This window comes from Caloenas nicobarica, chromosome 3 (genome assembly GCF_036013445.1).
Source record: "Caloenas nicobarica isolate bCalNic1 chromosome 3, bCalNic1.hap1, whole genome shotgun sequence".
Classification (NCBI taxonomy): Eukaryota; Metazoa; Chordata; class Aves; order Columbiformes; family Columbidae; genus Caloenas; species Caloenas nicobarica.
Genome location: NC_088247.1, coordinates 82,341,128 through 82,367,351, shown reverse-complemented (window position 1 = coordinate 82,367,351; position 26,224 = coordinate 82,341,128). Strand labels below are relative to the sequence as shown.

The 26,224-nt window shown below is 37.7% G+C and overlaps 1 protein-coding gene across 1 annotated transcript in view; it reads right to left on the bottom strand.

Annotated features, from left to right (window-relative positions):
- WDR64 (WD repeat domain 64) overlaps positions 1-26,224 on the bottom strand; it is a 66,236-nt gene that overhangs the window by 3,374 nt on the left and 36,638 nt on the right. Inside the window, exons 12-25 of the mRNA XM_065632440.1 lie at positions 21,493-21,619; positions 19,218-19,366; positions 17,160-17,283; positions 15,696-15,865; positions 13,536-13,709; positions 12,515-12,645; positions 11,116-11,208; positions 9,313-9,406; positions 7,422-7,452; positions 6,056-6,165; positions 4,569-4,674; positions 2,873-2,934; positions 2,362-2,471; positions 1,721-1,909 (exon numbers count right to left, since the gene is read on the bottom strand). Coding sequence (XP_065488512.1) covers positions 1,721-1,909; positions 2,362-2,471; positions 2,873-2,934; positions 4,569-4,674; positions 6,056-6,165; positions 7,422-7,452; positions 9,313-9,406; positions 11,116-11,208; positions 12,515-12,645; positions 13,536-13,709; positions 15,696-15,865; positions 17,160-17,283; positions 19,218-19,366; positions 21,493-21,619 — 1,670 coding nt within the window. The remainder of the gene's footprint in view (positions 1-1,720; positions 1,910-2,361; positions 2,472-2,872; positions 2,935-4,568; positions 4,675-6,055; positions 6,166-7,421; positions 7,453-9,312; positions 9,407-11,115; positions 11,209-12,514; positions 12,646-13,535; positions 13,710-15,695; positions 15,866-17,159; positions 17,284-19,217; positions 19,367-21,492; positions 21,620-26,224) is intronic.

Genomic DNA, 26,224 nt, shown 5'->3' with positions numbered 1-26,224 from the left:
GAACTAAGACTCTTCTGGATGGGTCTGTCTACCTGTTGACATCACCTGAACCACTTGTTTAAACTGTAAGCACTTACGCTATTCAGCTGGGTTTGTTCCATTTCAGGTATATGCACGTTTGGGGAATATCTGTTAATACCATTTATAACTTGATTTGTTAATTGAAGTTCTAAATTTTTATCCTAGTGAATTATATGGCAGCTGTCCAATAAGCAAATTGTAATTGCTTCATGAAGATAACTGATTTGACCCAAGAGAAGCTTCTGTATCCTGTAGAGAACAAAGTCTAGCATCCATAAGTAACACAGCCTGCTGGATGACAGTTGGCTAGCAATCCATTACACTATTTGGTACAATTAAACCAGAGAAATCCAGTTACTCTTGAGGTGACAGCCCACAGACTATATAGGATAATAAGACTGAAACTTTCTATTGTGCAGAGTGGGACTGTCTGTTTTTTTTCAGTTCTTCACACAGTTAAGCAGGTTTCTCATTTTCTTCCATTCTGTGTAATTAATGCACTTTATATGTATGATAGCCATTCTCCTTTACTGAAATATTTGAAGAGTCCTCAAAAAGTAGTCACACTTTGACATAGGCATGTCATTTATGGAAAGTTTCTTTAAGGTTAGCTGGCTTAATTATCATATCTTTAATTCAAGAGGTTTCAAACTAGCTGCTGACTATTCAAAAGGACTATGGGGTTAGTCCTTCAAACACAGCCAAGCACTTCTCTGTATTGATGAGTTACTGTTCTGACTTTAGTGGGACTACTCACATTAGTAAGAACTCTATGGAATAATAAGTCTTAGCAGGATACCAACCTAATAGGGGACCAGAAAAGCACCCTAGGGATTTCCCTTTGTCCCAAAGCGATACAGTTAAAAGGCAGCCTAAGAATGCACACGGTATATGAAACCTTGCCACTAGAGCATGCATGACTTTTTAAGCCCTGAAGTAATTTCTCCCAGATTTGGACTGCTTTGTTTCTAAAGACACAGTGCATGTTGCCCTTAAGACAATATTTCTGTTCATTATTTCTGTTCATTTGATCAACCCACTAATTAATGAACCAGGGAGCTCCAGGACTAGAAACATGACTTAAGCTGGAGGGCCAAGGCTCTCTGCCTTGACTTGTAATTAACCCACATCCCTTGAGAACACCACCAAGAGGGAGAAAGGTCCAACACTGCTATTGAACACACAACACGCCATTGTCAGAACGTTATGATCAGAAGTACATGAATGTATCCATAACATCCCAGCAAATTTAAGAAGACCATTTTTAAAACTGAAAGATTAAATTTGGCTTATTCTTACAGAAGGATTTGGTTTATGGTTGAAACTATTCACACAAAGCTTTTTCAATAAATTGTTCTGGATCTCAGTAGCATATCAGCTTGTGGAACTGGAAATGAAACAGGCTGCTAACCTGAATAGTGTACATAACATACAGACTCTAATTAGGCTAAAATCTGAGACAATTATCTAGTCATCACTGAATTAAAATCCTGAACATCACCTAATCCTGACTGTCACCTAGTCATAACAATTAAGAGATTTATCCATGCTGTGCAAAAATATTTTTAAAAAGGATTTTTCTAAATAACTCATAGGAAACACTAATGCTTTTCTGACCATCAGGTGAAAGGTGCTTTTAAAGTATATTTTCAGAACTGTTCCTCCAGTCATACATGTATGTAAATGTATGAGATCTTACTTGTCCCTGTCCAGCACGAGAGGATATTCAAACTTCTTATTCTTTTCCATATGCTTGCTTTCCTCTTTAATTATAATAGGAAAGCTATTAACATCAGAAGGCAAAATCAACCGACTGATATCTGAAAAGTCAAACGTCCTGGGTTGTCCGAAGTAACCAATATAGTATCCGTTCATGGCGTGCCACAGCCTACAGACATAGCGGAAGCAGTGTCAAAGGACAAAAAGGAAAAATTGATACTTTTAGAAGCAGAGCAAAAGTGAGAAAATATCTATCTACATTATCAAGTTCTGCAGCACTGTTCTAGAGTTCAGTATGTTAGTCATTAAAAAAAAAAAAGAAAAAAAAAAAAGAGATTGAAGTTCACTGTTTATTATGTAAGTAATCCAAGGGCAAAAAAGCCTAAGCATTCAAGGTCACCTTGCTGAAAGAAAATAAGAATCTGAAAAAGGTCTGACTTCCTGAGAAAACTGGAAGTGTTACATTAAACAATTAATTCTTTCAAGTGCAGAACAGAAAATGCACCCAATATTGTATTTTATTTAAGTTCTAGCCTATATACAAGTCCAGTAAGAAGAGGAACTTTGGAGACAGTTCAACTGATTTGTCATAGCAGTAAGATGTCTTAGCCATTTTCATACCTGACTGAACCATCGATAGATGCTGTCACTACCACATTTTTCTCCTCTTCATGAAATAAGTCAACCACTTCAGTAGGGTGTGCCCTCCAGCAGAGCTCCTCCTTTATTTGCTGAGAGAAAAGAAGAAACATAACCATATTTCAGGCAGTTCTGTGTGCCACCACGATCGCTTAGTGGATCTATCAGCACGGCTTTCTGAAAATTAAAAGACGTGAAAAAGTAATCCCTCCATGAAACAGCCTGCAAATGGCATATGGTAGAAACACCACTCTGGTACACGGATAATTCCATTCTTAACATAGCCTCTTTGAACACAATGGAGTAATGCTAACAGCATTTTACTTATGTTTTTCTTGTTTTTCACAGCATCAAGTTATTACTTCAAGCAAAAGACATGACCTTTACGTGAAGGAAGCACTTTTAGTCCCTGTAGAACTCTGAATCATTTTATCTGTTTGACTTATCTTGGTATACTGTTCAAGTTAAGAAAATCTGTCAGATTTTGTCTTACATTTTTAGGATTTTGTGGATCTTCTAAGAATGATTCAATACTCCAGCACATAATATGTCCCTCTGTTTAAGAAAGGAAAAAGCAAAACATCAATAAATTTCATCAGTGCTATACATTCACTCATTCCTGCCATATGCTCTTGGTAAACACTGGGCAGAATGAAGCAGAGATTATAGCCAGTGAAAATTATTTTAAGGTGAATGTCACTATCTCATTGTCAAGCACAGAGTAGAAAATAATGGACTATTTGTTAATATACAAAGAAATATCTATACTCTTTGTGAGCAATGTGTCATTAATTGGATAGTTTTGAAATGGAAAGAACGTAAAGTTTTTTCTTTAAGTGACATGAGTATAAAATAAGAGTAATCTTGTCAAGACAGTTATCTGTTGCACAAACTAGGTAGGAGAGCTTCCTGGGGATTAAACTGTTTTTCAATCCTGGTAAAATGGACAAAGTTTGATTAATTGCATACATAATGAAAGCTTAATGTTTTACAACCTTTTAGTCCACTCATGTGAAGCTAGAATCAAAGAACCATTTTCCGTATGACCCACAGCTGCCCACTTTCCTGCCTAGGCTCCCTCTTTCCTGTCGAAGTTGTCTCTTATCTCATGTTTCTACTATTAGACAGAGGAATCTTTTGTCTAATTCCAAATTTCATACCGGTCACATCTGGTTTCTAGGACTGTACACTTGCAAGAAAGCAAGGAGGCTGACAGAGAAGGTGACCTTTTCCTAACAAGGAAAAAGCTGTAATGGGAACAATAAATTGATAGTAGCACTGCAGATAAAAAGAAGGGTGCAGAAAGCATGAAAAGCAAATAGACAGTGGCACAAACACAAAAGGACAGAGGGAAAGTGCCAGATGAATAGATAATAGGGTGGATTCTTTTCCACAAGTAATTAAAATCCTGTTCAGTGCATGCTGCCTTCCTGAACTCATTTACTCTCCCTTTAGTCAATGGGGAGTGGAAACTGCTCTTCATTTTCAGCATCAATGTCGAGCTACTGCTCAGTTTGAAAAAAATGGAAAAAAAACATCTTGCTCCATCCAACTTCTGACAGCATAAGAGCAGGAAGCTGGCAGCAAACAGTTCTAATAGGTATTTTAGAAGAAAAGTGACATATTAAAGGCCAAATATCTCATATGACAGAGGCAGAAGGAAAATTGCCAGAGTGATTCTAAAGGTTTGGAGGAGAATCAGACAGCAGATAAACTCTTGGACTTTCTGCCAAATGAAAGCCAGATTTGGTGTGAAATTAAAAGTCTAATAATGAGCTGCTAGCACAGACCACAAGTGCTTCCTTTATATTGCAGCATACTGCTGAAGCCATTACTATGTACTCTGTATCAGTGTCTGAATCCTGGCTCTTGATACAGTCACAACTGCAGTCTTTTATTTAGTTTTATTACCACAGATGTGATTTTTTTGCTTGTTCTTAGCAGTAATCTTTGCCCTTGGTATTAATACAGTAACTCAGATGGAAACTATACGTAGTGCTTGTGAATGAAGAAAATGGTAATGTATTTTATTAAAACAATTCTACTGATAGTGTTATTAACACTACACTTTAATCTACCATCCTTTCATGCATTTGGACTTTCATTTCCACATTTCTGGCACATTTACAGCATGATATTTTGTGGTCCTGCGGACTGTCCTGAACAGAATGACTAACATGTTTACTCACCCTTACTGCCTGCCAAAAGCATTTTAGTGGAGATGTCTGTACATAGTGCTGTCAGAGGAACTGAAGGGTATTTTGAAAATGGCAAAATTTCATTCACTAACTTTCCCTAAAATAAATAGATAGATAAATAAATAAATAATCACATATTTCTCTTTATGATATCCACATGAAAAAAATAATACTCAATGCATCAGAAGCTGAGTGCCATTGATTTGATTTATTCAGCATTATTCAGCTCTTATCTTTTCAGAAAGCTGCTAAAAAGGTAGGTTCCTAATCTACCGAATGACCGAGATAGCTGAGGTGTATTTTTCTGGATTGCTGTCTCTTCTACATCAAAAGAACAAGCTATTTCACTCTTCAGGCAATTCAGTCTAGTTGTACCCACCCTTACTTCACCATCTAACTTTCATTTGCTATGAAATATCGTCAGTACGCGTTTCATTTGCTACTGAAATTTGTTTCTTGCTGCAAATGGGCCCATGATATCTCCTTCACCAACTTGTTATATTTTTTAAGTAAGTACAAGTGCACTTTCTCCCTCACTGCATCTTCAGGTTTGGGAGGATGTGAGGGAGAACGTCTTGCTGATAAGGAGATAAATCCATGTAATGATGATGACAATCATGCCAGTGATGACATCACTGTCAACTGAACTTGAGGATTCCTGCGGGAATCTAAGCACAATAACATATCGACTATGAAGACAATAAAACCCAACAAAGCCCACACCTACTCCACTTGGGGATATTTACCATCATATTCTATTTTTGCATAAAACATCTGCAAAGCTTCCTCACCATCTTTCTCAAAAATCCTCTCTGTGACTTGCCTTTGCTGGCATTCCTGTTAAAGCCTGACATAGCTGACGTATTGTGATCACTGCCACAATGACCAATATTACCCAGTCATATCACGGTACTCCCCTTCTTGCTGTGTTTATAATACTTTGCATCTTGTAACATATTTTCTGGAATAGAGTCTTATAGACCTGAGGTGATATGACAACTAAGCCATTGGCATGCTGTTGCATGACTGGCTTTGCAAGCTGATTATAGCTGTAGACACTGTGTGTTAGGATACTATTCTCTCCTGATTTGTAACCCTACTAGTGCTAGCTGGCTTGTGCAACGTTCCAGACTTATTTCTCCTCTTCTGACAGTAGGACACTCTGCCTTGCCTATCATCCTTTCTTAGAAGGTAAATGTTGTGGGTGAAAAATCAACTTCTGGACTGTCACATAACTTTACAGTCAGTTTTTGTTGTAATGATTTCAAATCACGTTTCTTCATTTTCCACTTGCTGTCACTCCCTGCTGCAGTTATTAAAGCAGAACTATTTTGTGTCCATGGAAGAAACAATTAATGAAAAAAAATACAATAAAATATCCACTGCTGCAATTGCTAGTTAAAAAGCATGTTTCCAAAGATTAGTAGAATTATCTTCTCAATGGTCCAGTCCCATCCCAAAGACATTCAGATAACTACCTGAATACTCCATAGGCAGATAGAGCCATTGTCATGAGCAGAAGCCAAGATTGGTAAGTGTTCTTCTACCGCTTCGGATAACAGTGCATCCATCTTCGTTGTGTCTTCTGCTTTGGAACACAAATGATCAGATGTTTTGTCAACTATTTTTAGTACTGCTTTTGAATGAACAGAAATTATGTAACACTAGAAAATAAAAAAGTAAATTTGAAAATAAACTCCATCATCAAGATGGCATGACTCTGAAAACATTACAGGTAGGGGTAAAAGACAACTGAAAAGAAATAAGAAAAATCTTCATGATCTTATCTAAACCAGCCAGACCATTGCTCTATGATGGAGGCAACCTTATTTAGAGCATAGCAACAAATTTCACAGAAACCTCAAGCACTGGTGAGAGCAGAGAAGGAGTGCAGGACAGATGTCATCAGGCCATCCTGCAGCCTCTGCATGAGGCTTCTAGAGATCACTATAAATTCAGCAATGAAGTGAAGTAATTCTGGAATCATAGGTTTCTATACTTACTTCTCCAGTTCAAAACATGCTAAATGCAAAGTGGTGGTCACAGAGAACCTTTTTGGAGTTTCTGCTGTGACTTCCCCAGAGCTGGAGATGCTGGGGGTTCCCATGAAGGTCCTCAGTGAAATGGACATTCAGTGGATGTAGGAATGTCTATTTTATTGGGCAGCTACAAGGCTTAGGGATATTCTGGTTTCAGGGCATGTTTTCTTTGCAAAACAAATTCAGCTTAAATACATATTTCAGATGATCCAATTTCACGTTATTGGGAAAGTCTGCCTTCCAGCAGAGGATGTCTGAAGGATTCAGAAGAATCTAGAGTGTTTGCTTCTCGCAAATTCACTGACTTCATTTGCACAGCTTTAACTCTTAAGTGCTTGGCTCTCTCTTGTTTGTGTTATTTTAAGGATATATACTTTAAGGAAGATTTTTCCTTCTAAAATTTAATTTGCTTTTGAAGATTTTGTCTGTGAGGCTGTTCACTTATACTTGACTCAAGTTGGCTCTTGCTATACCATTTCAATAATTCATTGCTCAAATATTTATGTGGAAGAGAAGTGTGTATAGTTGGCATTCCCAAATTCTGCAAGGTTTTCAGAATCATGTCTATTTCAAAAAAAACCCCAGCTGTTAAGCCCTTGCATGTCCTGCGTCCTGGCCTGGATTTTGGGAAATAACTGCAAATCAGGAGGGAGCAGAAGACATTGAGGTGTGTCATCCACATACCAATGGTATCCAAATTATTTTAAACACAGTTTGCCAGGCAAACTGAAAAACTCTGTTTCTATAGTATCTGGGCAGAAGTCATGGATCAACAGCAAAGAGAATGAAAAACATCTTTCCATACCTGTTGCTATTTCATCACGTTTTGCTTTTTCCTAAAAGTAAGGAATAAAATGTAACAGAATTAGATAATGGAACTTGGGTGTAACTACAGAACAGTTCTCTAGCTGAAATTATTTTAAGACCTTTTTTTTTTAATTGAAGGATTCAAATATTCCACCAATTTCCATTCAATCTGGGGCAGCACCGAGTGAAAACAATAAACATTTCATCTGAAGAGATTTGAAGTCACAGATGAACAAATCACAAATGAAATTGATTGGAATTTAGGAGCATGCTAAAGGTAAATTTGGCTGAATGGCATTAATTTCTTAGGAAAAGCAAAGTCATGTACAGTCATGTGAATATAACCTAGATCTCTCGCTTAGAGATTTTAATTCAGAACATGCATGTAGTCTTGTTACTGTCTTGAGCAAAGATGAACAAAGTGCATAAATAGCAATAACATTAGCATAACAATAACCAACAGTAAGACAAGGGGTAATGGGTTCAAGCTGGAACACAAGAGGTTCCACTTAAATTTGAGAAGAAACTTCTTCTCAGTGAGGGTGACAGAACACTGGAACAGGCTGCCCAGGGAGGTTGTGGATTCTCCTTCTCTGGAGACATTCAAAACCTGCCTGGACACATTCCTCTGTAACCTCACCTGGGTGTTCCTGCTCTGGCAGGGGGATTGGACTAGATGATCTTTCGAGGTCCCTTCCAATCCCTAACATTCTGTGATTCTGTGATTCTGCGATTTACTCAGGTCTGCATCTTCAGTATGAGAATTGTCACAGTCTTTCATTTGTGCCTTACTATATTTGTCCAGGAGGTGGTAGATGCCCCATCCCTGGAGACATTCAAGGCCAGGCTGGATGGGGCTCTGAGCCACCTGATCTAGTTGAAGATGTCCCTGCTCATTGCAGGGGGGTTGGACTAGATGAGCTTTGAAGGTCCCTTCCAACCCAAACTATTCTATGATTCTGTACAGGCTTCTGAGGATCCCCAAGGCTGACAGTAATTGGTATACTGGTCTCAAAAATTGTCAAGTCAAATAAGGCAGGAAAAACTATTCAGCCATGAGTGTTTGATGTGTCTTAGAAGAGGACAAGCCGCTTCAATCTCATCCTACCTATTGATCTATAAGTTTTGATGTGTTGGGCTTCTGGCGATCTTTTTAAGAGCTGAAAATGATTGTCCATTTCATTATTCTAATAACTATATAGCACAAAATATTGTATACTTTATTTTGCAGATTACAGGCCTGTGTCTACTTGGGAATCTATGAAAGTGCTATGCTCTGCTGAAACAATATGCTGGAAAGAATCTGAGAGGTAGTGGGATTTTACTGCTTTTGCCCACTTGCTATTTGTTGCTCTGCAGATATGGCATGATCTTCTCATATAAAAGGACAAAAAGTGTCACAACAATCATAATCCCATCCTTAGCAAAAATACACAGATTGAGACACTGGCATCTTGATGGTAAATTTAAAAAAAAAAATACCATACTGTTATTTGAAAGAATATATCCAAGAAAGTGTGGCTGCAATATAGATGCAGTTCTATTTTTATTCAAGTACTTCATAATTTGTCTGTTTTATGTTCCCCTTTGAGTTCTTCTATATCCCTATTTGAAGGTCAGAATTGTTAGTGATGAGCATCTGACACACACTTTGATAGTCAGCTGTTCCATGTATCACAGAGGCAGCTGCCTGGCAGAATGTATTCTTAACTTCCCACCTTATTCAGCTTAGGTGAAAAAGGTTCGTTTCTCTGTAATTCTTGATATTTAGCTTTATGCATGGCTTTATGGAGGGAATTTAGTAAGCAACAGGATTTTAAAACCAAAACTAAAATGAAAATAGAAATGTATTTTGAATGCTATCAAATTGATGAAGCCACTATACCTACCCGACGTTGGCTCAAAGAACTGCCCCTGTGCTCCGAAACGATGCTGATACCACGCCTCCCAGTAGCAGTAAGAGAGAGCAGGGAACTACTTCTCCTGTGTGAAAGAAATTATTGGAGATCACTGACGTTCTTGAAGATACTGTTTGCTATCTGGAAATCAACATCATCCAGTGTAATAAAGCATAATAAAATAGTGCCTGAATTGATTAGATTGGTTAGACAAAGGGTTGTTGGTGTTTTAGAAATTTATCCAATAACTAGGCAATATTTGGATATTACATAGCCAACCTCTCCTGTCGGGAGTTTTGAGCAAATTAAATCCATAGTAAATGCAATTTAACACTGGTGTTCATTCTCAAGAAGTGAAGGAGAAAAATTTGGTGCATGCCAATAGCTTGTTCCCTTTCATTTTACATGGTGCTCTGCTCTGCAAGTAGTTTTCAACTAATTATGGACATTTATTTTCAATCTGTAAAGAAAATTCTCAGAAATAGGATTCTGTGGAGGAAACTCAGGAAAAAAATTTGGATGTGGTCTTCAAGGTTTGTGTTTCTGAGTCAAGAAAAGTTCTGACTGAGCTAATGAGAGGATCTTGCCACATAAATTATACCAATGTCAAAGCTGTTGTGTTTTTGACAAGAGTATCTGGATAACTGGGGTAATGTAAAACCCATATAGGAAGTATGCAGTTGGGGTAGCCCACTTAAATTTGGACAAGTGGCTGTGACTTTGTAGTTTTTCAGTGTTGGATTTTACAAACTTGACAGCATTCTTGAACATTGTGTGCGTGTATATGATCACAGTCAAATTCATCCAGGTACCTTCTCAGTACATACAAAACATCCTAAGCCTCTATGATTCAAAGTCATTGTAGAATCCTTCTGATTAAGCATAATCAGAACTTTTCTTGATTTATAAAAAAATTCTATTTGTGAATTGTAATCACCACATTTTTAATTTAGTTAGGGTTTCTTAAAGTAATCATTAAGCTGCGATGTCAAAAAGCACATTTATGTTCAGTTACGTGGCACTGGTACATTTAGGGGTGTAGTAAATATATAAACTACTTGAAGGTTTTAAAGCAACAGAAGACCATAAACTATCTTTATGATTTAGGAGAGCAAAAGACCTGCCTAAATGCTTAAGATCTTAAAGCTGCATAAGTATTTAAACCATACTGAGTCATTCTGGCTACCATTGCCCTGGCATATCCATTGGAAGTCAAGCACTTCTGAAGTTATGTACAGGTGCAACACCTTTCTCTCAAAATGAGCATATTTGGCTAAAATTCTGTTCTCCATCCAACACTACCAACCAAAGCCATCTTCTAGCTTAAGATGAAACTTGAGGCTGCACACAATGAGCTTGCCTCTTGCTCTGTTTGCTGAGAATATCTAATAGCTTGAGGATTATATCAGGTTTAAAATAAAGAAAAAACCTGCTGTCGCACAGTTATCTCACTGAGATAAGAATCAAAGAAGGTATGCTACACAGGAAAACAGATACTTGACAAAAGCTGACTTCTACTGAATTCTTCAACAGAATTGAAACTTAGGAGATCATTTAGAGGACAAAATGATAGCTTAGTGGAGTGGTAAAAAAAGAACATATAATATGGATTGATAAGCATCATGGAAGTGTAAGGATAGGAAAACTAATTAAGTGCTTGAACTTGAATTAATTAAATGCAAAGAAAATAGCGACTTAAATCAGCTATCTTGGACAAACATTACATCAGTTTACTCCAACAAAATACCAAATGACTGTGCCTGTCCTGGAGGAAGATAAAATGCACACAGTTACCTGGGAAAGAAAGCACTGTGTACAAGGAATAACATAGCATTGACTCCAGATGCTTGAGGAACTGAATCCTGGCTGTCTTCATTCATTTTAAACCTGAAAATAAAGATATTTGTACAGGCTGAATCAGATAGGTTGTGTATTGTTCCCAGAAAAATTTGCAGACTTTATTTGTAACCTAAAAAATCAAGCATTTCATTTTGCAGAACGCATGTCACCTAAAAGTTTCAGACACAGTTTTTCAGAATCAGTTGATCAGTTATGATGGATTAATGTCACTGAACAGCAGGTACAGAATGTGCCTCTGCCAGGAAAAACAGGGACCTGATGGAATGATGAGCATTTCATTCAGCCAAGTATTTTCTTGAGAATTAGTATTTAAGAGACAAGTAAAGTAACTTATGTTGACGTTAACTAGCTAAGTTAATGTTGGAAAAGTACCTTGTTCCTGGCATTCAAACCAGTCATGTGAACTCTGGGTTCAACAACTCAAAAAGCATTGATTTTCCTGTCTTTCATGCATCCACGTGAATTGGCTCCCTCATATACAGGGAGGCAAAAGCAAAAGAAGAGACAGAGCCAGGATTGCAGTTAAGTTTTGATTATTTCCCATGGTACAGAAAAACTCAGCTCACTTTGTCATAAACATGCCAATTTTACACATGAAGGATGATGTAAAACTATTGGGTAGGATAGTTAAATAATAACTTTGTATGATCTTAAAAAGCCATGTATTCCATCACCAACACAGAAATACTGCTTTGCTGCCCCACTCAGTCTAACCAGATGTTGTCATTGTTCGCTTTCCTGATGTATCAGCTTAATCTGCATGACAGTATCTGGAATCATCCCGTGCTCACATTTTGTCACTTTCTGTGAAAGATTTTTACTCCCAAGCCTCCCAAATCACTTCAGATTTCTCCCTGTTGAATGCGACCTCTAGGCTTCTAGGTATAGATGATGATACTGATGCTGATAATGTTAGACATCTGCCATTATCATCTCAAGCTGCATTATTTCCAGGTGTCCTCCCAAACACGAAACTTCCAGAATAAGAATGTTTCTAAAGCTCAGTAGCAGCCTCGAGTCAATGACAGAGTGACTTACACAGTGGGAGTTTCCTTCAGTGGCAGTGCTGAGTTATTTTAAAACACTATTCTTAATTACATCATCCCTTCCCCAAATGACTCCCTCTCTTGATCACCTCTCCTATCTGCAATGTCAGGACTAGCTAGCAAAGTAATTTGAAGTGGAAGGTAGGGGACTCCACATAAATTGCTACTTTAACTCCTGCTTGTCCGTCACCCTTTACTGTCGGGTATCTTAGAATTTGCACTATGCCATTTGAAAAGTTTGTATGAAGTACTGGAGACCAAAATGCCTCCATGAAAGCAATACTTACATGCATCTCACAGAGGCAGATTCAAAATCCCACAAAATTATTGCACCATTTTCACTTCCTGTAGCTATCAAACTGTATCCTCCTTCTTTTAAAACATCAAAACACGTCTTTTCCACAGAAGGTACAAAATGCTACAAAGAACATTAAAAAAAAATTTACTAGGAGCAATGTGAACACTAGAGAGTGAAATGTTTTAACTGTCAGTTTAACAAGATGCCTAAACTGACAGTGCCTACAACAACTGCATATTGAATGGTATAATACTATTGTATTCGAGCTACACAGAAGCACCAGAAGGATGCAGAGTGACAGAGTTGGGAGACTCCCTGCTGCAGGGGACAGGGGCCTCCATCTGCTGACCTAAGCTGTTATTTACAGCACTATTGCAATTAGAGTATGTAAAAACAACTGTAAGAATTGAAGATTCATCAGAAGTAGGCATCTATGGAGATACTCTAGTCAGGTGAAAGGAATAAGTCACTGAACAGAAATATAATGACCTTTCCATAAACATCATCCAGACCTGTTACAGAGTTAGTGAAATTATACAAAATAAAATGTAAGTCTTCTGGACTAGTCAAGTTAAATTGGTCAACAACTCAACCATACATTTGACATCTAATTTTACCAAAGGAATAAGAAGAGAAAACTAAATTACTTTAACACCCAGCTTAATCTTTATGTGCCACTATTACTGAAGGTCAGTCTAGCTATAGTAATGAATGACATTCCATTTCTAGAAGATTTTATACAAGAACCTCAACTTACTGTTTTGTACAGCAATGTGAAGTGTATGTACAGAGCAGCTGCAGCGACAACTATGAAATGGATAATTAGGCAGATATAGCCCTTAAAAACAATCACTTTCTTAGGTGATTTTAAACCTTCAGTGTACTGAAAAGTTTGGAATACTTATTTGGTTCTTATCCTGTTGCTAAAACATGAAATCCTTGAGGGCACTGTAAATATTTCCTTTTCCAAAATTCTGTAAATGATGTGGAACTTTTGAAGAGTTTCTTACCTCTGTATTATTCCTCAGAGAACTGGTGTCAGACGGCAGCTCGATATCCGGAAAAAAATGTGTTTGTAAGGTGTCAGTCTTCAGTGACAAAGACACAACTGGATTCCGTCGTGGAAACAACATTGCCTCAGGAAGCATCCACGTTACATATAGATATGTTTGAACTGAGTTACCCTAGTAAAATAACTGACTTAATGAAAGAGGAAGGAAAGGAATTCTCTATTCAGAAGATAATTATCAGGAAGTGTGTGTTAAAAGGTTGTTTTCTGTGCCAAACTACAAAAACTACTACAGGTATCACCTAGCATATGCCTACGCTGCAAACTGAAGTGCCAGCCAGAGATATTCCAGCTCGCTTTAAATTACCTGCTGTTATATTAGAAGCTGCCTAGCTGTGGAGTTCAGAGCTTTTGATTTTATTTAGTTGAACTACTCCCTTGAAGTAAGCTGTCTCTGCAGGTATAGCTGCTTATTTCATGAACATTGCTAGTCTCCAGTTCATATCTATCATACCAGCAAAACTGGTGGTTGTTCCAATTGTGTGAGAAGAAGCCACAGTTCAGCCATGGCCCTGAGTCATTGATTCCTCCTCATCATGCCTAGAAGCTACTGGGAGTTACCTTGACAGTTTTTCTGACTGTAACAAATTCACTTCAGTATCTCGTTTCTGCTTCAACTTCCATTTTGGGAAGTGTTACTGAAATCAGCTCCTTGGGTTTCCTACTATTTTCATAGGTGCCTTGAACTCCACAATGAAGCAATGATTAAGATTTTGGTAAATCATATGATATTAAGTGTAGCAAATAAGAAATACCTTGGTGGAAGGACTAAAAATTGAGAGATCTACAGTGCATTCCTGCAAAGAATGAACTGGTTTTGGGGTGTTATTCAATTTCATCTTGCTAACTACTATATTCAGAGCCTCTTAAAAAGCTAATAATAACAACCTGTATTTCTCATTATCACTGAAACATTTGTATAAATGTAGTTTTGCAATGATGTGAAATAGTATTAATGTACTTAGATTCATAAAGAGCTGGAGGAGATTCAACTTCTTACCAACCTGTTTGTCAAGGGATACATTTACATTGCACGAATGATTTAATAATCTCAATAATAACACCGGGGGACTACTGGTGTGATGTAGTACTTCTGAAAAATCTGAATATCAAAAGCAAAGTCTGTATAAAACAGCTTTTTCTTATCAGGAGGCTCAAAAGTAATAAATGATTTACCAAGATGAGAGCTTGTATGTTTTTTTTCCCCTAAATGTATCATTGGGCTAGTAAAACTTATTACTTCTCCCCACAACCTTTGTTCCCTTGCACATAGAAGATTTAAAGTTCTAGAAGAAGAATTTTGTCCCAAGTAAAACATTCCAGTTTGAGGAAAAAAATTCTACAGAAACATGGTTTGTCTGAGAAATGAAACCACAGTTATTGTGAGCTCCACATACATCCTGTTAATTTTAACTGACGGGAACACAGGGTAGACTCTCAATATCAAACCAAGCAAATCAATCTGACTTATTACTGTCTTTTTTCTTTCTATCAGTTCTTAAGCAGTCTTAATCTAGTAATTTTATCCAGAAAAATAAAAATCCTTTAGCCAAAATCTTCTCCGATATTGAAGGGGTTTTTTTTGCAGGATAAACAGGGCAAACACAGTTTATAATAACAACAGCAATATTTTAAAGCTTTTACCTTAAAAGCAAGGGTGTCAAATTCATTTTCACCAACGGCCAAATCAGCCTTGCAGTTGCCTTCAAAGGGACAAGTGTAATTTTAGGACCGTATAAATGTAGCTACTCCTACTACTCCCCTTTGAAGGCAACCATGAGGCTGATGTGGCCCCCAGTGAAAATGAGTTTGACACCTCTGCCTTAAAGGATCTATAACTGCTGAAACCTTGATCACAAACAGAAAAAAAAATGCAAGGAAAGAAATTGTCAGAATGCTGAAAACCAGCAATGGACTAATGAACATATTAACACTTAGACAGAAAGGCAGAAAATGAATTTGATGACATGCAGAAAGTGAATTGTTCCTGACAGTTTCTAAAAGTTTATCTACTAATTAATGAAAAAGTCCTGGTTTACCTCAAAAATTAGGAGCTACCAAATGAAATTAGAAATTTTTAAAAAAAGTATATTTGAAAAACCTGAATCATTTTCATCTTCCCACTCTTCTCCAAAACAAGAAGTGCATGTTGACTCCTCTTAGCCTTCAGATAAACTATCTTCAGCAGACAATTTTCATCTTTGCTGTGCTGGGCCAAAGGCAAGGCTTTAACTTCCTGCCCATTTTCAAACTCCCAAATTTTCACTGTTCCTACACATCGATGAGAAAGATATACAAAAGGGAATGAACTTTCAGCAATAATCTGTTCTTCAAAGTCAGAAACTTGAGCTGGATCAAACAGGGAAAGGAGAAGAATAAAGAAAATCCAGTTGAAGGTTCAGAGCTAGGTCACTGGTCTTTCAAAAGCTGTAACAATGCAAGTGTTTCTTAGGAACGCACTCTTAGGAACACAAAACTTACTAGAAAACATCTTCACTACTAGCCCCACCAGTTTTTCCTCTTTTTTCCATGTCTGTTTTGTGCTGCAGCCCAGGATAAAAGACCGTTGCCTATCTTACCTCTGCTTCTGGACTAACATCATCAGAGAGCAAGCAAGTCTGGGCAGAAGACTTCAGGTTCTGAGCTATGGCAAGAAGCAGAGGGACCTGGTTGCTGGACTTAACCCACAGAGCTAGTGGGGAAGGGGAGCTACAGAATTAAGTGAAGCAGTTATTACATAGGACTTCAGTTTGGTAAGACTTAATAGCATTCCCTTTCTGCCCTGCTTTTAGGATGCATAATGGGTGCAGTCTCTGCTCCCAAAAATAAACAAGAAACATTAGCCAGTATGGTGTGTGGGAAAGGCTGTCTCCTCTTTATGTGAGGCAGCTTTCATATATGTCATATATTTTGATACTTCCGGTGTATACTCTTGAACACCTGAATATAAGAAGAATTATTCAGTCATGTTAACAGATTACAAAATTATTAAAGTTTGCTGCAGAATTCAGTGTAGCACTTGTGTATTGGAAAGGTCTTGTCACATTGCCTAAAACTGACACAGGTTAAATAACATGTGAAAAATTCAGGAAATGTGTAGATATACATATGCTAGTGTTCAGTGCCTGCAGACACTACAAAATTGAGCTTAGATGCTATAAAATCAAAAAAACCTACTGTTCTCCATCGGCAGCCATTCGGTTATAGATCTAGGTCCTAAGTCCTATGAGGAAACACCTTTTCAGACTAAGAGCTTTGAAGATAGTCTTCAGAAGGCAATAGGTTAGCAAAGTACCAGAGCCCAAGCAGCCAAAAATCACCTTTCTATTAGTCATCTATCAAATAAAACCCAACTAAGACATGACACCCCCCTTCCTGCCCTGCACTTTTCCCCAGACTGACAGCTGTGCACTCCTTTCTGTACGTATTTCCTCCCACCTTGGAAGAAAGCCAAAATTAATTCTTCTGTCACTGAGACAGTCAAGGCGAAGAGTTCTTTCTGGTCATGTAATATGTCATTTTAAAGAAAAGTAACAAAAATGTGGCAATTATTTAATTGCTTTACCATCACATGCCCCAGTAGCGAGATAAACCCCATTTCTTTCAAAGGCTGCACAGGTCACTTCAATATTCAGCCCATGCGCATCTTCAATCTGATATATTTGATATCCTGTTTCTAGGTCCCAGATCTGAAAAAATAAGATGGTAATTAGTTGTACTGTAACCTCTAAAACCCATCATACATGTTCTAGTGTAACTGGAGAAAGACGAATACCTCCAAGAGCAAATTTTCACACCCTGTGAAATAGGTTCTCGGTTACAATAGCACACCACCATGTTTTTTTTACTGAGATATTAGTGTAATTTCCCTGAAAATGTCCCTCTCCCCAGAGAAGCCATTCTGGCAAGGGGAGACTCTTGTTTAGTATGCTATGAGAAAGATCCTTGTTAAGTCAGAGAGACTGTTGTTAAATATAAGGACTTTTTACAGTGCAAAAGCAAAGAAATCTAACTAGAAAGAGTGGTTTGAGCTATACTTTCTACGCTGAATATCAAAATGAGGCTTTTCGTAAACATTTGGTCCAAAAATGTAGGAACAACTATGTCTGATGATTATATAATCCTTTTAGGAATTTAAACAATGCCTTATAATGGACTACCAGTACAAAGTTTAGTCACTTCAGTGGAATAGCTCAGATTTCACTGGATTTTATGAATTAGCCACTCATTGTCATGTGCACTGTCTGGATCTGATTTTCTGCAGCACCAAGTGCCCAAAACGAACTTGTAATTGTAATAATGTTGCAGCCATCATGGTCTAAGGAAGGCAGGGTTTAGAATAAGAAATAACATATTTACCCAGTTTATAAAATGAACAAACCTTTACACAAACAAGCCTTTCTCCACATGAATGGCATGCACCACCAGCTGGCCCAGCAGGAGATGCTTTCTCTCCCTACGGATCTTGCCATCTAATCCCATCAACAGTTAATGCAAACTGCAGGTCCTTGGTACCTCTGATGATCATTGTCGCACTGTTAATTACATCAGTAATGATTCATTTTATTCATCTGTAGGTTTTCTGACACTTGGATGGCAACTATTTTTTAGTGGTTCAAATGCAAATGATATAGTTAATATTAGCCTTTTCATTAATGTTTCGACACAAGTAGAGCTGTGATTAAAAGTGATAAAAGTGATCTTGATCACTTTTCTTGTTTACTGGCTATTATATTCAACACCTCTCCCTCATTGTATGACTCGAAATCCTTAAGGCTCAGAACAGCATGTTCTAGGAAATTATTTGAATAATAAAATGATCTACAGAAGGTCAGTAAATTTGCTCCAGAACTGCTAGCCAAAGAGAAGCAGATCAGACAAAAGAATAAAAAGCAAAACAGGATGATAAAAAGTCAGGTTTTATGGTTTAGGTGCACTGTATGTGCCAATTAAACTTTTTAATTTTAGTGAAGGAATCTTTTTATCTGAGAGAAGCATCTTCTACACAGTCTTATTTTTACAAAGTGGCTTTTAAAATGTTTTATACCAATCCATAGAATGTCTAAAGTACATGCTTATATTCTACTAAGTTGAATGGGACTCAAGCACTTCTTAAACTTTAAAGAGATGCTCATTAGATATGCCTTCTGCAGTGAAGAATAATGCGTGATTGTGCTTGCATGAATTATCGATTGGATCCAAAGTAGATTGGATCCATCATGGCAGTTTACATTTTTCTTTGTAGCTATGAAATAACCAATGGACTTTCACCTCTTTTGCTATAATTGCAAGAATCCATTGCAGGAACAGGTGTACTGCACCAAAATACAGCCTAAGGAAATAAAATTGCAACTAAATCCAATGCCTCTGAAGCCTTGTTCAATCTGCCTGGTGCTTGCAGTGCAATTATGTCAGTGCTGGTCAGGGAAGTAGTTTTCTGATGAAAACAATGATGCTGAATCCAATAGTTTATCCATCATGGCTACCACTTCCCTGGAGAATTTGTGCATGAAAATAGCCTCAAAACAAACACTTTGAATAATTAATGATAATCACGTATCTAATTGCCCAGTAACTTATTTGTAATAAAAAAAGCTGAGACTTGGTAACAACTTACACTCACCTTCAGTATTGACTCAGAGCAGATAGTGAGAATTTGGTGAAGAGCCATGTTGTAAATCAGAACATTGATTTTTTTCTCATGTGTCTGTGGCAACTGTCTCCTATCTTGTATCACTTGAGTTAGGGGATAAATATCAATGACGGTTGAACCTGCACAGGGTGAGAGAAGTGGGAATATATGCATTTTATGTATAGTACTGGTTACTTTCCTTGGATGTAAAAAGATTTTCCATAAACCATGGAGTTTATTTGAGTTCTTCTGAAGACGGTAAGGAATCTTGTCTGTTTCTTGAGAATATCTGTTCTCTAATTCAGAAAACATTCACACATGCTCCCCACAAAGCACCAGTTAAACAATGGCTGAGCATTTCCCTGCTTTAAATGACCACCTGCCCACTTTTGATGAGATTGATACCCTGACTCTGAATCATTAGGTGTCATAAATCCTCCAGTCCCAGAGTGGGCTGGCATGGAATGGAATGAACCCAAATAAATAAAACTCTAATTGGTAGATATATCACTAAAATAAATCATGGTATTTGCTTTCTTAGAGATAAAGCAGTTCTATCTGCAGGCAATGATGATGTCTTTCCAGTACCTTCCTCTATACAGCACTGCAGGTCTGAATGGTGTTTTTCAGATACTTTCCAGTGCTCTCAGATCAGAAAGGTTACAAAGACAAAGAGGCAGATGGGAAGACAAGACAAAAGAAAGGATGAAGTTTTTACAATGCAGGCTCACAAGCCAGACTACACATGCAACCTCCTATTTCAGTTCCAGTACTACTACAGTTCTACCAGCAGAGGAGCATCAGTCAGCAGTGAGTGTGCAGCAAAGGACAAAATTGACTCATACTTGGCATAAGTCCAGGCATAGAGGCCAGCAGCTTGGAAAAAGGCACAAGAGGAAAGCTGCAGCAATATTCAAATGAAGCATGAAGGTGAGCTGTGATTTATGGATGATAGTGAACTAATAATGGAAAATCTCCTCTGTAAAGTCAGGTACGCAGCAATGAGAATTAATCTGCCTACATATAGCCTCAGTCTCTTGCGCTTTTCAGGAGAAAGGAGACATTAACTTAGCCTTTTAATGGAATCATTTAGAGAGTCCAGGACCAGATTTTTAGGCACTGATCCAAGCATTGTTTATAAGGGCAAAGTTACCTCATTTAAATTTGAATCGAATCTCCTATCTGTACCCTTTAATGATTAAAAATCTTTAAAAACTAGACTGATTAATATCCTGGGCATTTTTAAAATAAGACCTAGAAGCTAAAGTTTCTTAAGCTTTGCAGTGCTTACCAGATGCCTAAATACCTGTAACAATTTGTGGACTCTAGTCCAGTACACATATTTAGGTCTTCTAAACCAGGTTTATTGGCACAAAGATTCAGCAGGAATTACCAGGTCACTGAAAACAAAGTATTTCACATTCATCTTCTCAGATCTGACAAGCTTTGCGAGCTTTATGCCTTGTTCCTAACCCAAGGACAGAAAAAGCTGTCTCCAAAGACAGTTTGCCTGGTATGTCTCAGGCTTCTATAGCCCCAGAACAGGTTCAAAGCTGGTTTTTTTCAGTGATTACATCTCTGGGGCAGAAAAACCCCACCGGTTTCCAGAGTTTCTGCCTTAGATACAGAAGGCTGGTATCCTTAGTGACACTGCAAAGCTCTGATCCCTCGGAGGTTCCAAGCTCCCTGCTACAGAGACAGGAAAAAGAGTCCAGAAACCTTGGGATGAGTTCCCACAATATTTTATTTCTGATCAGTTGAACAGTGTGTCTGTTGACACCACAGATTTTGGGGATCTCTGTAGCTACTGAGTTAAATAAGGAGTTTGAATACGCTTCTGAGGTCTCCACAGAGACTATACTTTGCTGATTTGATCTCCAAATGGGAGGAGAGGGCTAGAGGAATAGGGGAAGATCAGCAGCTTAGTAGCTTTCAAGAAATGACAAGTCTACAGAACAATATCTGTAGTTCAGTTTTTCTAGGGGAGGCTCACCTTGCCTTCAGAGAAACCTTTCTCATTTTCTCTGTTTCCTGTTGTTAATGTCAATGCTGCATATTTTCATTAATATTTCTATATTGAAATTAGCACCATATATAACAAGACTCACTTTAAAATGGTCTTCATGTGCAAATACCCTTACCTCCCAGTATTCTGTTCATCTCATATGCCTTATTCCTGTGCTCAACTTCAGTTATACGTAATTGTAAAGGAAATCGCATTCTAGGAGAAGAGGGATGCTCTCATACATCAACTGCAGCAACATACCAGTGATAAGTGTGCCATTATCATTGTCAAATACCATGGCAGAGGCCTCCATCTCTCCAGGACTCCCTTGATCATCATGGAAGACTTGCAGCAGCGAAAGGGTCTGTAAATCCCACACCCTGAAAATCTAGAGGGAGAGAGAGGGGAGAAAATCTAGTAATGTATCATTATTGGATTTTCAACTAATTTTTGTTTCTATTACAGTAATATTGGAGCTTCCAATGAAAATCACATTGTTAAGCATGGTGCATTCCAAAGTAAGCAAGACAAATACCAACAGTAACATTATGCCCATTTTACTAAGGATAAAAGACACAGAAAGGCTGAGTTTTGTAATCTTGACCCAACAAGTCCACAGAGGAACCAGATCTCCTGAGAACTCGTTCTACTCCTTAACGGTAAAATGACTCTATTGTGTCAGACTTTCCTGTCATGTACAGATAAATATGGATAATTTAAAAGCTTGTATTTGGACTGGAAAATCAAATGGTTTGCAACAGTACAAAGATAAATTTCAGAGGATTCTAGAAAAAGGAATTCCCAAAATCTTTGACTGATAGCAGATGCAGGAGCAAATCAGCATCATAACATATTGCAGAAGGATCATTTTTATGCATATGTGGTTCTTGTGCTCTCCATAAGCAAATGAAACCTATCAGTCGGGGTACTATCCACTAAGGAGCACTAGATATATTAGAGAGATTTGTTCTCATTTTCAGTTTCAATGGAAAACACAGCACTTGCTTTAAAATCTAGAACTACTCATCAGTAATTGTATAGTAGCAGCACTTATTCATCCTACCTGATCAAAAGCTGCTTTGAACTTACTGCTAGCCTATGAAAACTGCTCTTAATCCTACAAGAAATCATGATTTAATTTCTCAGATCCCATGGCTTTTAATGTGGTGTATTTCCCTGAAAGATAATCTTACTATGCTTTCAAAAGCTATTCCATCATCACATCTGCCTTCGATTCTTATTCAGCTGCCGAAACTGTGATGAGTTTGAGATAAGTATTTGTGCAAGTTATTTATGTTCACTCAATTGTTATTTAAATGTGGAGCTGTGTTTTCAACAGAGATTTTAACACAAAGACACATGTCAGTACAACGCTCCCATCAACACTGGGGGTGTTGTGGGTATTGACAAAAGTAATTGAATCTTTGGATGAAATGCTTCATAAAATGTAAGTCCATAAAACACATCAGCACAAACCCATGAAATATTCAACTGAATTTGATAACTGGGCTGTATCTGAGACAGAACTACCAGATGAATAATACTGCTTCCTGTACTAGAGTCCCTGGAGGTCTTCCTCTCTCAGCTGTTTCTTCTTCTTAAATTTGTCACTCAGCTGAGATCTCAGTGGCTTTTTTTAGGTGGTCTTGATGCAGTTAGCCAAATTCTAACTTCATAGTCTTGGCCAGGAGGCACGAAGCATCCAGCCTGCCCTGTCTGGGGCTGGGCTGCTGCTTCTCTAAAACAGCAATAATTTTGGGAGATCCAATGAGTAAAAAAATAAAAAAATCTTAGGAAAAATCCTAGGGAAATTTGTTGCCATTTCTTTGATTCATCCCAGGATCCCCTGTATTGTGACAAACATTAAGGTCAAGGTAGGTCCAAGCCCAAAGATGTCTGTAGCAGACAACTTGGGTGCAGTTTCTTGCATGATATTCCTGAAAACCTGCTTAATTCACCCACAGGTAAAAGCAGCTGTGTTGGTACATTAGCTGGCTATTGTGGAAAGACAGTCCAGTAAGCCTCTTGAAACCCTGCTGAGGATTTGTCCGTAACAGGTGGGCATTGTAACAGAAAAGACAGTGGAATTGAGAGAGCAAGACTGGAAGTTCATTTTGAAATTACTTGTTTTTCTTTCTGGCTGATATATTTGATAGCACAATGACTGGCACCTTAGGAAAACTTAAAAGAGATTAGATAGAACAAAGAACATAGAGCTCTGTTTGGCACTTTCATATAGTTTCATAAAAGTTTTAATGACATAAGCTACATGCTAAAGCCATTAACAAGTTATGATCCAGGAAATGACTTACAGCCAATCTTGTATCAAAAGTGCTAGAAATTACTACCATCTGGTGGGTAACTTAAATTCAGCTCAGTCAGGGTGCTACTGACCTAGAAATGCTGGTGACTGGTAAAAGAAAGATGGATTAAATTATCATTAAAGAGATTTGATTTGCAAAGTAATTGCTTTTAGCTCATCTTGCCTAACACCAAGCTAGAAATCTGACAGGAAGAACTCTGAGGAAGAAACAAGAACATGACATCTGTCAAACTCATAAAGAAAACAGCTACAATAAAATTCACAGCTGAATACTCAGAAGATTCAGTTCCGTAATGTCACTCACCTTTTAATACAAAGTTCTTTGAAAACTTGAAACAGATCTGAGAATTACTTTCTCTGCAAATTTGGGTTTAGATAATTTTAATTCTGCAGAGTACCACTTGTATCTGTCCATTTCATCACATAAAAGTGTAAACTTTTTTTTTAAAATATATATAACTACTTCATGAAAAGCTTTTGTTTTACACCTATGAACAGAGAAAGTGTTTTCCCAAAAGACACACAGCAAATCATAGTCTGAAACATAATCCACAAGTTTTGACTATTTCAGCTTTTCTCACCACAGCCTGTTCCCTTCTTAATTTTGAAATCTATTTATTTTTCAGTTGAACAGAGCATGTGGCCATTATAATTCATAGGCAGTATGTCCTGTCCTTAAAAATGCTTTTGCTAGTGAGGAAGACTTCACTTGTGCCTCTGTTCATGTTACGAAAAGTTCATTGCAATTGCCAGGAATGATTTCTTCCAAAGACACACACCATACAATTAAGAATGAATGATTGTTACTCTGGATGTTATAAAATGTTGAAGTCTCTCTCTTTTTTCACTTAAAAGGTGATCTCACCACAGGAAAAACACCATTGCTAAAAACAAACAAACAAACAAACAAATAGAAAACTGTTCACTGTTTGCAAAACAAAAATAAGGGAGACGGTAATGGATAGAAGTCATTCAGGTATAATAGAGAGCCACATTTTGAGATTATTGGAATATCCATCATTAATCTGATTTTAAAGGAAGTTACAGAGGATCCAGCAAAATTCTGAAAAGGAACGGAAGAAACAGATACATCAACCAGTGTTTAAACAGATCACCTTTGGCATCAGAGAGAAGTTCACACATGAGTGTTTCAGAATTTTAAGTAGAAAGAAAACTCCTCCTGAATGTTTTGTTTGTTTTCAGGAAAACTCAAAGGGAAAAGGCTCTAAAGAATTTCTTACTGCGATTAAATTTTCTCTGAGGCAGTACTTGTCAGAAGAACCATGTCCATCATATTCCTCTGATAGACTTCTGATTACATTTGAGGAGTTTACTCAGATATGTAATTTCTAAAGCATATAAAAAGAGCTCTAGGGAGAAAAAGGCAGTGAGAAGGCTTGAAAAAGGAAATCCGATTGAATAGAAAAAATGATGAAACTCTTCATCCAGCTGAAAGTAAGCCAGGAAAAATAGAAAGAAGAATTGGTGGCAGAAGTTGAGAAAGGGCAATGTTGTAGGTAGATCTCCAAGTTCAATTCTGACACAATTGCAATTAGCATGTAGAAACAGCTGCAAGAACTGAAGATTAATCAGAAGTAGGTACCTATGGATATACTCTAGTCAGGTGAAAGCAATAAGTCACTGAACAGAGAGATAATGACCTTTCCATTAACATCACCCAGATCTGTTACCAAGTTAGTAAAATTATGCAAAACAAAACTGAAGACAGATAATTCCAATAATCTCATGGACTATTCAAGTTACATTGGTCAACAACTGAAACTTAAATTTGGCAGCTTATTTTATCAAAGCAATGAGAAGATGATTTTACAGCACAAGTGAATATGAGTAAGACCCTCTTGGAATATTTCTTACTGCCTGTTCATCTATTAATGCCAGCACCACTTGACAAAAATGCACACACCTAAAGTGACAGCAAAAACATGGACACATCACAGCATTCATGAATGTCTTCCCTTCCTTCTGGCCTCCTTCCTTTTCCAGCCCGTGGGCAGGGATGAGGAGATCACGTAACCCACTGTTCCACCTGAGTAACTCTACACAAGGCATCACCAGCATGGCCGCGGGATATAGTGTCACTGCTGTTCATCTGCATCGGCACTCACGACTGTGCATGAATTCATGCACAAAGAGCGGCAACAAAAGCCACGCTTATTCGGAAATTAGGAGGTGACTGGGAGAGTGGCCTTAGGAACGTTTTGTTAATAGCAACTTTACTGTGAGGCTTCCCACAGCAGCCCAGCTAACGCCAGGAACCCCTGAAGCCCTCTGAAAACACACTCTTTATGGCAAAATGCTTCTAGACTGCATCTTGTGAAATCACAGAACACAGACAATATTCAAGCACACAAAACACCTTAGAGAGGAGGGGAAGTGTGCAGAGAAAGAGCTTCAACTCTTTTTGGAAATTTCTTTCCTTCTTCCTGATGTTTCTACCTTACAGGAAAAGCTGAGCTATACTTACAGTGGCATTATAGCTACAACACTAGCTCACATTAAGTGTGTATATTTGCATAAATAAACACTTTTCACTTGAGCACCATCTTCCTTGAAGTCCTAAAACTGAGAACACAGAAAGAAGCCTGAACTGTCATTTCTATCAGGTTTAAGGCCTATGTTTTATGAGCAGGTAAAAACAGCAACACCCCT